At 35.9% G+C, this 15,330-nt stretch overlaps 1 protein-coding gene across 9 annotated transcripts in view; it reads left to right on the top strand.

Moving 5' to 3' along the window:
- Positions 1 to 15,330, top strand: part of TOPAZ1 (testis and ovary specific TOPAZ 1) — an 80,780-nt gene that overhangs the window by 12,038 nt on the left and 53,412 nt on the right. For 8 of the 9 annotated variants that reach the window (XM_070492795.1, XM_044754655.2, XM_044754654.2 and 5 more), the window contains 6 exons: positions 240 to 301; positions 1,019 to 1,146; positions 10,075 to 10,139; positions 12,028 to 12,167; positions 13,572 to 13,657; positions 14,941 to 15,066. In XM_070492795.1, coding sequence (XP_070348896.1) covers positions 240 to 301; positions 1,019 to 1,146; positions 10,075 to 10,139; positions 12,028 to 12,167; positions 13,572 to 13,657; positions 14,941 to 15,066 — 607 coding nt within the window. The remainder of the gene's footprint in view (positions 1 to 239; positions 302 to 1,018; positions 1,147 to 10,074; positions 10,140 to 12,027; positions 12,168 to 13,571; positions 13,658 to 14,940; positions 15,067 to 15,330) is intronic. The other variant, XM_070492793.1, reaches the window with a different exon arrangement.

Below are 15,330 nucleotides of genomic sequence, written 5' to 3'. Positions count from 1 at the left end.
TCTCTGAAAACAGAGTTTGAATGGCACCACTCCCTAACAATTGTGGCATATGTAATTAAAGAACCAAATGAGGAATCTGCTTGGGTGTAGTGAGTTCTGAGTCCCAGTACAGTACTCAGTCTGTGGAGAACTTGAGCTGATGTTTACCAGCTGCTACAGCTGGTATTGTACGTTTGGAGAAGTGGATAGTTTTGCATAGAATATGTTGTAATGTTTAAGCTCTGTTTGCTTTATAATAGAGAACTTCCTGTCCTGGATCCTGGTTTGATGAAGTCAGAGATCTGTGCTTCCTTGTCAGCAGGTAAAATTTGACATTTTCAGAATATGCAATATAAAAAGAAGTATCTTTTTATATCTCCATTCAAGCCTAGTCAAAATGAATTCATTAAAATAGGAAGCTTTTCGTTTTAGAGTCTGTTAACCATATGTTTTACAGTTTGTCAGTTTTTCTCGGCTTTAATTTCCTGGTTGGCAGATCAGATTTTGAGAAATTTTCCATTTGACTATTTAGTAAACAACTTTGTTAGGCTTTATCTACAAAAGATAGATAATTGACCTTAGCAATTTTTGTAGCCTTATTTTGACTTGAAATATATATTTAAGCTTTAGCGGATGTTAAATGAGACCTTTTTAAAATTTTTTATAATTAATAGCTAGCAATAAGTTTAAATATATGGATTTTTACTTCACAGGAAATAACTTAATCTGAAAGTTAGTTTTACTTTAACTTTCAAGTTTTAAAAATATTGAAAATAGCTGGACATGATCAAGAAACATTCTTAAATTTATCTTGATATGTCATAATTTTGCCTTGCCAGTTCTTTTTATATTGCATACTGGAGTTATTTTGATAGAGAGGGAGGAATAATTGTGTGATTTGCTGAAAACTCTACTTCATATTTGTCACATTGGACTTTAAAAGAGTCTCTGAATTCTAACTCATTTTTAGAACAATCTTTGAATGACTTGGTTATTTTGCTGTTTAAAGTTTCTACAGGTGAATGTTATTTCTTTTCAGCAAATGAGATAAAACGTGATTCCAAAGGCGCAAACATTTTCTTAGGAGAAGTTACTAATGAGATCTCTGAAAATGAAAAACTGGGAGACTTCAGCGAACACATAAATAGTTCAGATTTGGATGAAAAGGTACTAAGGAATCTTCTGCATTTTCTTATTTCTTGGTCTATAGTGGTAATACAGAAATTCATCTTAACAGTGCTGTCAGGTGACAAGTGTTAACTCCTTTTTATTGAGTAAACGAATCACATCGTTCTAGCCTTGGGATACGTTGCTTGATGGTTTGCATAAGCACAGTATTAATAGAGTTTCGCTTGTCTGGGAAAATAGGGTGTACTCTTTAATTATATATTTAGCTTTTTTTGGTATCCTGAAAAACTAAAAAAACCTCAAACCTGTGTAAGTCTTTCTGAATTGTTACATATTTTCCTTCCTTGTTAAACACAAAGTGTTGAATATCATTTGATCTTTGAAATTTTAGAATATCGTAATACCTTAGGGCTATGAATGTAAGCATCAGTTATTCAACCACAGGTGTAGAAGGCATAGGAATTGGAGCTAAACCTACCTAGAGGGTGGAACATACCACTGGTATATGATATGGGGGAAATTTGGGGTATCAAGTTTGTTCTGTTTTCTGCCAGATAATATGTATGGTTGTCTTAACCTTTTGCATAATTTGACCCCTGGGCAACTATTTCATATTTTCTTCTTTCTCCTTATTCCTCCTCACAGCTAACCACCTAGTTTCCTACTTCACCAAGAAAATTGGAGTAATTGGAAAAGAACTTCCTAAGTTCCCACCAATATATTAGCCCACCTACCTGCATCTGGTCCCAAAACTCTAGCTTCTTTTCTGTTACAGTGTATGAACTAGCCAAGGCTATTCCCTGCACTGTGCTAGAGGCCATCTCTTCTCTCTTAAAATATTATTCCAGTAATTCTTCTATCATTACTGGATGTTTCTCTTCAACATATAGACATGCTTTTCTCCCATCTTCAAACGAAACAAAGAAAACCTTTCAGGTCCCCTTTTCCTTTTCAACTGTCATCCTACTTCTCAAAAGGCTTGTCTCTACCCACTATCTCCAGTTTCCTTCCCCTAGTTCTCTTGAACCCATTCCAGAGATATCCGCCTTCACCTCCACCAAAACTACCCTTCTTAAACTCTCCAGTTACTTCCTTGTTGCTGAATCTAAGGGACACATCTCAGTCTTAATCTTACTTAACCTATCAAACATATTTGACACAATTGATCACTCTTTCCTTGAAACACTTTTTTCACTTGACTTCCATAAACATACTTGCCTGCTTTACTTTCTGCCTTTCTGTCTGCAGCTTCCCAGTTGATTTTGCTGATCTCTCCTGATCTCCCTGACCTCTACATATTAGAGTGACCCAGAGCCTAGACCATGAATCTGTTCTTTTTTCCTATCTAGATTTGCTCCTTAGATGGTCTCAGCTAACCCCATTGCATTAAATACCATCTGGGGGCTAAGATTCTCAAATTTGTATCTCCAGCTTGAACTTCTTCTCTGGGCTGCAGAAAGGTCTAGTTGCCTACTGATTTTTCCACTTGGATATCCAAATTGCTGTCTCAAATATAACATGTTCAAAACTGAACTCCTTTTATATGTCCCTTCCCCTACTACAGACCAGCTCTTCCTGTTATCTTCTCCTTCTGTCTTAATGGCAGCTCCATCCTTTATAATTACTCAGGCTCAAAACTTTGGATTTTCTTACTTTTTCTCTGTATCCAGACTGTAAGGAAATCCTGCTGGCTTTACCTTCAGTTGATGTCTAGAAACTGTTTAGTTTTCATCACCCACACCAGCACTACACAGGCACAGGCTAGTATCAGGTCTTGCCTGAATTATTGCAGTAGCCTCCTGACAGATATCCTGCTTCTAATCTTGTCCTCTTATAGTTTATTCTCAACACAGCATAAGTTAGATCATGTCATTATTCTGCTTCAAACTCTCCAATGGCTTCTAATGTCATTCAGATTCAAAGCCAAAGTCCTCACCATAACCTACAAGACCCTGTATCTGTTCCCTGTACCCCTTTCCACCTTGTTACCTCTCTGATCTCTTCTGCTCCTCTCCTTATCCATTTCACTCTAACTGCACTAGCCTCCTTGCTGTTCTTGGAACATACCAGACTTTGGTATGTCCCACCTCAAGGCCTTTGTCTTTGCCATTTTATCTACCTGGAATGTTCTTCTAAAAGACGGTGTAGCTGGCTCTCTTATTTGCTTCACATCTTTACTCAAATTTTGTGTTCTCAGAGAGACCTTCCCTGGCCATCCAACCTAAATTTTCAGGGTTCTCCCTTCTCCCAACATTTCATATCCCCCTTTCTTGTACTTATCATGATCAAACATCCTATCCATTTACTTATTTATCTTTGTATCCTCCTGCTAGAATGAAACTCCATGAAGGCAAGGATTTTTGTCCATTTTGCTTACTACTGAATCTCCAGCCCCTAGAGCAGTGGCTGATACACAGTAATAACACAAATAATTGTTCAACGAATATTGAATGTGAACATCATTTGAAAATATTCTTTAAGTGCTAGAAGTGTCCGAGTAAACATGAATAAAAATCTCACAAAGTGCTTTCTTAATGGTTTGATAATGATAACGGCCAGTATATATTAAGCCTTTATTAAATGCCAGCCAGCCACTGCTAAACACCTAGCACTGGTTATCACATTTATCCCTATAATGTAATGAGTGCTGTTCAGGAGTCCCCAAGACCATCCTCAGGTTCAGTGATTTGCTAGAAGAATTCACAGAGGTTAGCAAAGCTGTTATACTGGAGGTTACAGTTTATTACAGTGAAAGAACAGATTAAAATCAGCAAACAGAAGAGTCACATAGGGTAGAGTCCAGGAGAAACCAGGCACAAGCTTCCAGTTGTCCTCTCCCAGTAGAGTCGTGTGGACACTACTTGCTTCACTCAGCAGTGATGCATGGTAACACACAGAATATTGCCAGCCAGAGGAGCTTACCCAAACCCTGGTCAGGCTTTTTATTGGGGTTAGTCACATAGGCATGGCTGACCACCTGTGTGGCTGACCTTAATCACTGAATCTCCAGACCCTCCAGAGGTCAGGCTTTTACCACATGGCCCCAGGCCCCCACCATAAATGGTGTTGTTAGTATAGACCATCTGGAGTGGCCCACCACCCCCTACCATAAACTACACATCATTAGCTGTCTGGTCCCAGGCCCCAGGTAAACAAAGACACACTTATCAGGCAGTGTAGTCCAAGAGCTTAGAAGTTACCTCCCAGGAGCAAGTGAAAACCTTTAATGTACGGTGTGTAGACAACCTGGACTTGCTGAGTTCCTCTTTTACTGCACATAAGGTGTGTACTGTTATTTTCTTTTACAGATAAAGAAACTGAGACTTAGAGTCAGTATCTTGTCCAAGGTCACACAGCAGAGTCCCTTGCAAGAATCAGCAAACCTTTTCTTTTTTTTTTTTTTTTTCCTGCTTTATCTCCCCACCCCCCGTACATAGTTGTATATCTTAGTTGCAGGTCCTTCTAGTTGTGGGATGTGGAACGCCGCCTCAAGGTGGCCTGACGGGCGGTGCCATGTCCGCGCCCAGGATCTGAACCCTGGGCCACCACAGCGGAACGCGCAAACTTAACCACTTGGCCACGGAGCCGGCCCCAAGCAAACCTTTTCTTTAAAGGACTAGATAATAAACACCTGTATGGCTTTGTGGACCATATGGTTGCTGTTGCAACCGTTCAGCTCTGCCATCGTAGCAAGAAAGAAGCCATACACAGTGTGTAAATAAATAGTGATTGCTGTGTTCAAATAAATATTTACAAAAACAGGCAGCCTGCAGGCCTTAGCATGCCAACCCTTACTCTGAAGTATTTTTAAAAAATAAAAGAAACGATTTGTACTCTGTTCTACTTAAAGTTGAGGAAAAGATTTAATCCATCCATTCCTGGAAGGAAAGATTTTAGGACGTGTTTGTCAGAATTCACTGAGTTCTTAACACTATAAAAATTTTAAAGATGTCAACTTGTTTTCAATGTTAACTCTTTTAAAAATAATCCGCAGAATTGTTTGGCTGCTCCCTCACATGGTAAGATTTCTTGGATTTGTTTAAGGGAAGTGGGGTGATACATTTATTCTTATACCATGGTAAGCTTCAAAGGACCAGCTCCTTAGAAAATACGTGACCCAGTCAGTAATACTTGTCTTAGGATATCTGGCCCCAAATTTGGGACTTAATGAACTTTATCCGTTTCTCTCCCACCTTACATTTTAGGAATAAGTTTTCTGCTTTGGTATATGGTTTCCTGTGAATTTTTGGAAATGCTTTCTTACTGATCTTATATGTATGTGTATGTGTGTGTGTATGTATACATTTTTCTGTCTTTCCAGAGACCTTATTTTTATTTTTCCTTTCTTCTGTGTATTAGTTATACCTAGAATCCATATGTAACAATTTTTAGGTTTACCAGTTTACCATGGTAGTAATTGCTTAATGATTCTAGTTTTGAGCCCCAGATAGTTTAAATGCTAGCGTACTTTTTTTTAACTTTTTATTTTGAAATAATTGTAGATTCACAGGAAGTTGCAAAAGTAGTACAGAGAGGACCTGGGTATTCTTCACCCAGTTTCTCCCTATGGTTACATCTTAAAGTGAAATATCAGAAGCAGGAATTTGATATTAGTACAGTGAGTGTATGTAGCTCTGTGTTTTTTATCAAGTGTGCAGATTTTTGTAGCTGCTACTGCAATCAAGATAATTATTCCATCACTACAAAGATCTCCCTAGGCTACCCCTTAGTCACACCTCCCTCCCTACCCCTAACATCCCTAACCTTACAGTCATTAGTCTGTTCTTCATCTCTGTAATTTTGGTATTTTGAAATAAATGTAGATTCACTGGAGGTTGGCTAGAAGATTATTAATATTATTACTATTCCAAGAGAACCAGCTTTGGATTTTATTGATTTTTTTCTCTCTTGCTTTGCTGTTTTCTATATCGCTGATTTCTGTTCTGATCATTATTTTCTCCTTTCTTCTGCTTACTTTGCTTTTAATTGGCTTTTAATTGTAGTTTCTTAAGGTTGTAGCTGAGGTCATTGATTGGAAGCTTCCCTTATTTTTCTAAAAGAGGTAGTTAATGCTATAAATTTGTCTATAAATACTGCTTTAGTGGCATCCCACATTTCTTTTAATTTTGTGATCATTGTAGATTCATATGCAGTTATACGAAATAATATAGAGAGGTCTCATGTACCCTTTACCCACTTTCCCCCAATGGTAACGTTGCAAAACTATTATACAATATCACAATCAGAATGTTGGTATTAATACAGAAGAGATACAGAACACTTCCATCACTACAAGGATCCCTCATGTTACCCTTTTATAGCCATGCCTACTTCTTTCCCTCCTATCCCTTACTCCTCCTTAATCTTTGACAACCACTAATCTGTTCTCCATTTCTATAATTTTGTCATTTCAAGAATGTTACATAAATGGAATCATATAGTATGTAACCTCTTCAGATTTTTTTTTTCACTCAGCATAATCCTCTGGATATTCATCAAGTCTGTTGCATGTATCACTAGTTCATTCATTTTTATTGCTTACCAATACTCCATAGTATGGGTTACCACAGTTTATTTAGCTATTCATTCATTGAAGGACATCAGGGTTGTTTCTAATTTGGAGCTATTACAAATAAAACTGCTATAAACATTCATGTACAGGTTTTTGCACAAACCTAATTTTTAATTTCTCTGGGATAAATGCCCTAGTCTTCAGGTCCTGGGCTATGTTGAAGTTGCATGCTTAGGTTTTAGCTTGGGTGAACTCAGCCTCCACATTACTCCCCTATGGTAGCAAGCAGTTGAAATCTTTGTTCAGTTCTTTTAGTCTTAGCTGGGCTGTTTGCAGTCTGCCTTACATAGGTATAGTTCAGGGGTCAGCTAGAGATTTAGACCAAGTTTATAAGCAGATTTTGGGGCTTCCTTTCATAGACTCTCTCCTTTCTAGGATTCTCAGCCATACTAACCAGTTTCTGACTTGGCCCTAAGAGAAAACTCTGTCTTCTGGTTCTTTGTGTCAGTAGGGCAAATTTTTGGCCTTCCCAAGTGGTTCCAACTAGGGCCTGCCTTCATAAATAAAGCCATAAAAACAGGACAGTTACCCAGTGTCATTCCCTCCTTCCAAGTATAGACTTCCCTCCAGATTCTGCCTGCTTTTCGTATCTTTCCAGTGTTTTCAGACAGAGACTTTTTATATTTTGTCTAGGGTTTATAGTTGTTACCTGCAGAAAGATTAGCCCAATAAGAGATACTCTCCCATCTGTCAAAGTGGAGTTATTGTGTATCCTTCTTAATTTTATACAAATGGTAGCATACCATTCTTTATCTTGCTTTTTTTGACTTCGTATATAATGGAGATTGTTTCTTTTCAATGTTTATAATGATGCCTTGTTTTTATAATTGTATAATTATCCACTGTATGTATAGACTCATTCAATAAGTACCACTATTGATGGACACTTGGTTTGTTCTCATTTTTGCTATTTAAATATTGCTACATTATGCATCCTTGAGCATAAGGCATTTTGCGTATGTGAAGTATTTTTGGATTAATCCTTAGAAGTAGAACTGTCAGATTGGGCTACGTAGAGAATGCTTTGATTATTCTTCCAGCAACACTGGATGAAAATGCCAGTTTCTCCCTGTACACTCACCAACTCAGTATTAGAATTTTTTAATTTTTGTCCATCTATTTTTACAAATGACTTTTAGTTTTACTTTGCTTTTCTGTTATGAGTTTAGTTAAGCATCTTTTAGTATGTTAAAACCCATTTATATTTTTTTCTGTGAACTTCCTTTTCATGTCCTTTGCCTGTTTTTCTTCTGGGATTTTGATCTTTTTTTATTTGTAGGAAGTTTTTGTATATAGTCATATTTGTTCTTTGTCATATGTTGCCATACTTTTTCCTGTTTTTCATTTGTGTTTTGACTTAGTTTAGGAACTTTTTATCTTTAAGGAGCTTTTTATTTTTACTTAGTCAAATCTATCAGTTTTCTTTTATGATGTTTGCATTTAGACAAACTCTCCCCCATTTCAAGACTAAAAATTTTCTCCCATGTTTTCTTCTAGTGTTTTTATGTTTAAACTTTTTTATTAACCTAAATCTAAAATTTACCTTGGGAGAAAGAATGTAGAAATAATGTCACCTTTCTTTTTTTATTTTGATAGATGGCTTTTGTGTACTTTGTATTATTCTCTTAGCATATGAAAACATTTAAAATGTTTGTATTCAAACTTGTTGATACTATAATTCATAGTTTCTGCCATATTTAGTCTCCACCCTCCGAATTGTATAAATATTCACCTTTATTTTATTTTTGCTACTTTTGGTATTTATTTTTTAATTTACATCTTTAGTGGACCTAAAAAGTGTTTTGGCATATGATGAGTTGGTACAAAGCTTATTTTCAATCCAGTTGACTAACCTGTTATTCTACTACCATTTATTGAATCATTTCCTCACAGATTTTAAATGCCATCTTTAATATTTTCAAATTTTTATATATGGACCTATTCCTTTACTCCTCTTTTGTTTCACTGATGCTCAGGTCCTGTACTGATACCACACTGTTAATTATTTGAAAAATAAAAATAGTAAGGAAGGCTTGCTTTAAAAGTTACTAAGATGTATTATAAACCTAAAATCTTTATTTTACTTTATTTTTTTTTTTTTGAGGAAGATTAGCCCTGAGCTAACTGCTGCCAATCCTCCTCTTTTTGCTGAGGAAGACTGGCCCTGAGCTAACATCCGTGCCCACCTTCCTCTACTTTATATGTGGGACGCCTACCACAGCATGGCTTGCCAAGCGGTGCCATGTCCACACCTGGGATCCGAACCGGCGAACCCCAGGCCCCGAAGTGGAATGTGCAAGCTTAACTGCTACACCACCGGGCCAGCCCCTAAAATCTTTTTAAGTGTTCTTACATTCTTCTAAGACTGCTGTAAACTCTGATTGTGGTTTTTAAAATGTATAAATTAATTTGGTGGGAATTAGCATCTTTAACATTCTCATCCAGAAACAGGGTGTATCTTTCTACTTGTTAATGTTACATGTTGCTCAGTTGATTTTTATGGTTTTCTTCCTAAGGGTTCTAATAGTATATAGAGTGTGTACCATTATTTTAAAATATGGTTATGTACTTTAGAAAAGACTAGTTGATAATCCTAAGAGTTCTCATCACAAGGAGAAATTTTTTTCTTTTTTTTTTATTGTATCTATAAGAGATGATGGATGTTACCTGAACCTTTTATGGTCATCACTTAAGAATATATGTAAATTAATCCATCATGCTGTATGCCCTAAACTTGTACAGTGATGGACATCAATTATTTCTCGGTAAAACTGGAAAACAATTTTTAAATAATAAAATAAAAAAGACTAGAAGAATACAAAGTAAAATATTAAGTGGTAATTTCTGACTGCTAAAGTGATGGGTCATTTGAGGTTTTTTTTCTTGGTGCCTGTTGTTTCAAAAGTTTAATATTTGAGCATGTATCGCTTTTTTATAATTGGAAAAATCACAACTCTCAAAACACTAATTGTGAAGTGTTTTAAGTATAGCAGCATTTTAAATACATGCATAGAAATGTTTCTAATGAAAAATAAATTTCTGTTCATAAATACCACCTAAAAATAAAAATCACTCAGAGCTTTTTTCTGAATGAAAAGAAGCATAACTTTAATTGTCCATAATAATTTGAAACGTTGGCTTGTATAATTAAAGGTGATATCAAAAACTGAGAAAACGTATTGATTTATATTAGTTTTTCTCTTAAGCAACAGTAGAAAATTTTAAGTCAATTTTCAATATTTTAAATAATGTAGCATAGAATTGTTTTCCAGGTTAGCCATAAGCTACTTGCTTAATTAACATCGTATACATTCTAATAAATCTGGTATACCTCATAGCTTAATATGAGTTACAGAGATACTCACTTGTACTTCTTAACCATATTCTCTTCGCAGTGGAGATTTTCAGACAAAGTGACTGTTACAGAAGAAAAAGAAAATATTTATGAAGTTTGCAAAAGGTCTGTAACAATTTTTAATTTTGTAACTTTAAAATAATCATTCATGTAATATGTATCTTGAGTGTGTTTTTCACTTTCTGCTGTATGTGCCTGAGCTACTATGCCATAAGCCATACTTGGGTATTATTTAATTAATGTGTCGGATATACACAGATGTCAGGGATGTTATAAGTTACCTTAAAATTGTAACTAAGTTTTTTAAGCCATTAAAATATTTTTTGAGGAAGGAGTAAAGAACAGTAGTAAAATAAAAGAAAAGGAATATGTACATGACTTTTATGAAGGTAAGAATGGCTGAAATCAGATGACCATATTAGTTTGCAGGTATCCTCCGTGGCTGAAGTGATTAGTACTGAGAATTACAGTACACTCACTAGAATATATACAAATACCAAACTTAGAGTTGGAGGACACGTTGGAGATCATCTGATCCATCCTCCACCCCCATTTTGCCGTTGAGGCAAGGCACACTCAGATCAGGTGACAAATATGTTCAAGTCCTTTTATGTTAGAGCAGTTGTCCCAATGTGTGATCCTTTGCACAGCAGCATCATTTGGCAACTTGTCAGAAATGCAAATTATTGAGTCCCACTTTCAACCTACTGAATCAGAACTCTGGAGATGTGGCCCATCAATCTGTGTTTCACCAAGGCCACCAGCTGACCCTGATACATGCTCAAGTTTGAGAACTATTGTATTAAGGAAAAGCCTGGGTCAGATTTAGATTGTCACAGAAGCCCAGTATGATTCATGACCATTTGGAGATCTTAAAGAAAAAGTGACGAGGTTGACTTTTTTTTTTCTGTTGCAAGCATTTTGCTTACAAACTAAATAGTGTCATTGCATCCTGCAGAGTTATATCATCACCTTGGCTCTACCATAATGCCCAGGAGTTTAACATTGGACAAGTCACTGTATTACCCTGGGCTTCAGTCATCCAGTTAAAAATAAAAGAATTTTACTAGATAATCTCTTCCATAATTGCTGTTTGTTTGCTTTATGTTGCTGCTTTTGTTTTGTTTTTTTTTTGGAGGTGGGTTATGTTGATTGCACGTATCAGTGATGTCCCAAGTTGGAAAGAGGAGTATCTTTATTTTGTGTGTAATTTTTAAACTTCATCTGTGCTACTAAATTTCCACTGTTCTAAGTGTGGGCCCCTCTTCTTACTTACTATTTTTACTCTTCTCTGACCCAGGGAACCTCAGCTGAAAAAGCTTAATAGAATTGTTTTTAAGGTAAAATCTTACAGTATTTCAGTGATCTTTCTGCTAAAAAGTAAATTCATTTATATCTATTAGTCAGTTCTGAGTTACTTCCTACCCTCCCCCTTGCTTAAGTTTTTTATTTTTCCAGATAAGTGACCTCCAGATTAAGTTTTTCTAAAATTGATTATATCGGATCTCACATATTAGAATGTAATCAAAGCTGTTTAAATCAGCAACCTAGAAGAATACATTTCATTTATCCTTCTTCCCAAAGGAAGCTTTCAAGTACATGTGTAAATTTATTCTATATACTTGTCCTGAAGAATAATTTATAATTCATTTATTTGTTTGCACTATCAATAGAATAATTAGATAGTCTTTTCTGGATTAGAACAGTTCCTCCTCAGACTTTTTGTCTGGCATGATCAAAAATATTTTGTTCTAGTTTTAACCCCACCACCTCACTCCTGCCCCTCCCCCGGCCATTTAACATACGCTGGTTTCTAGTTAAGAAGGCAGGAACCACCTATTGAAAATACTGAAGAATCATTGTGTGATAATAGTATACAGCATAGCATGTAGTATATACATAGCATTAGGTGTGTTTCTGTTTATTTGATTCTCATTACTTTAATGTTTTACAATAAATTTAAATTCTGATTTTGGTTTTTCTGCTCACACAGCAAAGATTCTAAAAATGCAGAGATTATGGTTGGTGAATGTCAGTTAGCAGCACTGGGCCCAAAACCTCTGTACCTATCAGTGCTGCCTTTGAATCTAAGTGCTCATCAAGAAGACACACTACTGAAGCCCTGCATGAATGGTACTATTTTCTTAATAAAATTCTGTTGGCTTGTGATAGTATAGAGACTATATAGGAGTTTTTTCCACCAAGAACAAAAAAGGTGAAAAGAAAAAATTGAAACAAGCATAGAATGTTAAAATGAGAAGGCTTATGTACCTTTACTTCGTACTTTTGATGGAACAATTTCTGAAATATCTGTATTTATGTGATAATGGTAGTACAGGTAAATTAAAGGTTATACCTAAAATATTCATATTTTAGTTGAGTATTTTGGAATGTATTTTAGAATTTGTGTCAGTTTGTTTGATAATTCGTAATTCTTTGAACAAAATAAGCTAGATTGAAGAATGAATTTAGAAACAAAATCCCTTTGTGTAGCACACACCTAACTCTTCTGTACCTTCCCATTACTGACTTCATGCCACCTGGTGGTGTTTATTATAGCCGCAAGCCCGTCACGGTCACACATTTTATGTTAGAAAGCCTTACAGGTTTCATAATGAAAATTATTACAAAGCTATGCAGCAAAAACTTCAACTTGTTCTAGATTATATCTGGATGCTGCCAAAGTAAAAAATGAAATTATTTAAAATAAAAAAACATTTTTATTGTTTTATCTTTTAGAGAAAAATATTTTTAAATGTCCTAATTCCCATTTTTAAAAACCAGCATTAAGGGATATGGTGCCTGGTGTATTATTCAGCTTGGGCTGCCAAAATAAATTACCAACGATGGGGTGGTTTAAACAACAGAAATTGATTTCACATGGTTCTGGAGGCTAGAAGTCCAAGAGCAAGGTTCAGGGTTCAGTTTCTGGCTCTTTTCTTGGCTTATAGACGGCTGCCTTCTTGCTAAGTCCTCACAGTGCCTTTCCTTGGTGTATTTGCATGGAGAGAGCAAGCAAGCTCGCTGGTCTTTCTTCTTATAAGGACACTTATAAGGGCCTCACCCTTATAAACCCATTTAACCTTAATTACTTCCATAAAAAGCCCTGTCTCCAAATAAAGTCACATTGTGGCTTAGGGCTTCAACTATGAATTTAGGGGAAGACAGTTCAGTCCGTAGTTCCTGGGTTTGTCAGTAGGTTTCTTCCCTTAGAAAGCTTTATTGTGTGTAATAGTTGTCTGTTTAACTTAACTCATTTGAGTGCAGTGCTCAATGCTGCTATGTAAGGCTTTTAAGACAGTATCTTCAGCTTATAATGAATTTGAAATTTTAAATTCCACTCTAAAAATACTTACCAAGCTCCTAAGATGTAAATCGTTCTATATTTCACAGGAACACACCATGGCAGCACAGTCTGTGAATTGAGTATGAATAGTCCAAAGTGAAACTTTAAAGCAGATAGTAGTGATTATCTGTTTCATTGTTTTGAAGGGAATAAGTTGTAACATATTGGTGTAATGTCATAATCATTTCTAGATTTCAGATTTCCAGGAAAACATTCTCTCCTAAAGCTGCAGAATCCTGAAACTTGTGAAATATTTAAGAGGGAAAAAAATGTAGGGGTAAGTCCACCATTTAAAAAATAATAATAATCTCGTAAAGCACATACTTTGGACCTTTCTTGTTGTATTTCCCTGACTGTCATTTTTTAAGCAGTTCTAGACATTATGCAGATTTTGAATGAGGGTTGGTGATCAGAGGCAGGAAATGAGTAGTGATTCAGAGGATATTCACAAATAACGTAGTTTGAAAGCAGAAGACGGGGAGATATCCAAAACAGAAAATACAGGATGAATAGTTGCCTGTGGTGAAAGAGAAAGCTAGTGATAGAAAGCAGTTTGTAGGAAAAGTTTCTTGTAAAAAGCTTTGACTCTGTCATTTGCCTTTTTCTGTTAATCAGAAAAGCTAAGCAAAATTTTGGTTCTAATAAATGCATCTGAAATATGATGCATATTATAATGGAATTAACTTTTTGCATAAGCAAAAGAAGCAGGTCCATGAGGAGGAGGAGGGATTGTACAAGCTTTTAAAAACATGTAAAGGAAAACAGTGGTAACTTTGATGGAATATTTTACACTAAAGGAAATTGCAGAAATTCAGACAAATCATTTTAAATTGTTTCCATTATTTTTAAAAATATAAATTGTTTGGAGTTTCTTTAAATTGTATGTATGTATGTATTTATTTATTTATTTTAAATTTTTTTTTTTTAAATATTTTATTATTTCCTTTTTCTCCCCAAAGCCCCCCGGTACATAGTTGTATATTCTTCGTTGTGGGTTCTTCTAGTTGTGGCATGTGGGCCACTGCCTCAGCGTGGTCTGATGAGCAGTGCCATGTCCGCGCCCAGGATTCGAACCAACGAAACACTGGGCCGCCTGCAGCGGAGCGCGCGAACTTAACCACTCGGCCACGGGGCCAGCCCCTATTTTAAATTTTTTTAAAGGTTGGCACCTGAGCTAACATCTGTTGCCAATCTTCTTTTTCTTTTTTTTTTTTTTCCTTCTTCTTCTCCCCAAACCCCCCAGTATGTAGTTGTATATTCTAGTTGTGAGCGCCTCTGGTTGTGCTATGTGGGATGCCACCTCAGCATGGCCTGACGAGGAGTGCCATGTCCGTGCCCAGGATCCAAACCCATGAAACCCTGGGCCACCGAAGTAGAGTGGGCGAACTTAATCGCTCGGCCACGGGGCCGGACCCCTGGAGTTTTTTTTTATCAAGTCAGCAAGCAATTTATCTTTATACTGTTGAGGGTGTATAATTTTTTTGGTTGCTTCAAATGCTTTCTTACTTGATGATAGTGTTTCACAATTAACACAGAAAGGGAATTTGTCTAATTTTCTAGGTGTTCCAGAAGCCCCTAGGGTTGATGATACCCCATAAATATTGCAAATTTCATTTTAATACATTACGAGGCTGTGAACGATCACAATGCAAGTTTGCTCATGTGCCTGAGCAAGGGAATGAAAAGGTAAAATATGTAAAGTCTTTGAAGTAGAGATTGTTTTAATAACCATCTCAGTAATACATTTTAATTTAGATTTTCATTGACTCCTGATAGCATAGATGAGCTTTGCCTGGTTTTGTGCTTTACATAAATGAAATCATACAATCTGTATTCTTTTGTTTCTGGCTTCTTTTCTCAATATTTTTGAGATTCACCTATTTTTTTTACTTAATTGTAGACATTTCTTTCTCATTGCTGTATAGTATTTAGTATTCCATTGTGTGAGTA

The sequence above is a fragment of the Equus asinus genome, chromosome 21, assembly GCF_041296235.1.
Source record: "Equus asinus isolate D_3611 breed Donkey chromosome 21, EquAss-T2T_v2, whole genome shotgun sequence".
Classification (NCBI taxonomy): Eukaryota; Metazoa; Chordata; class Mammalia; order Perissodactyla; family Equidae; genus Equus; species Equus asinus.
The sequence above is the reverse complement of the archived record's forward strand: the minus strand, read 5'-3'. Positions and strand labels throughout refer to the sequence as shown.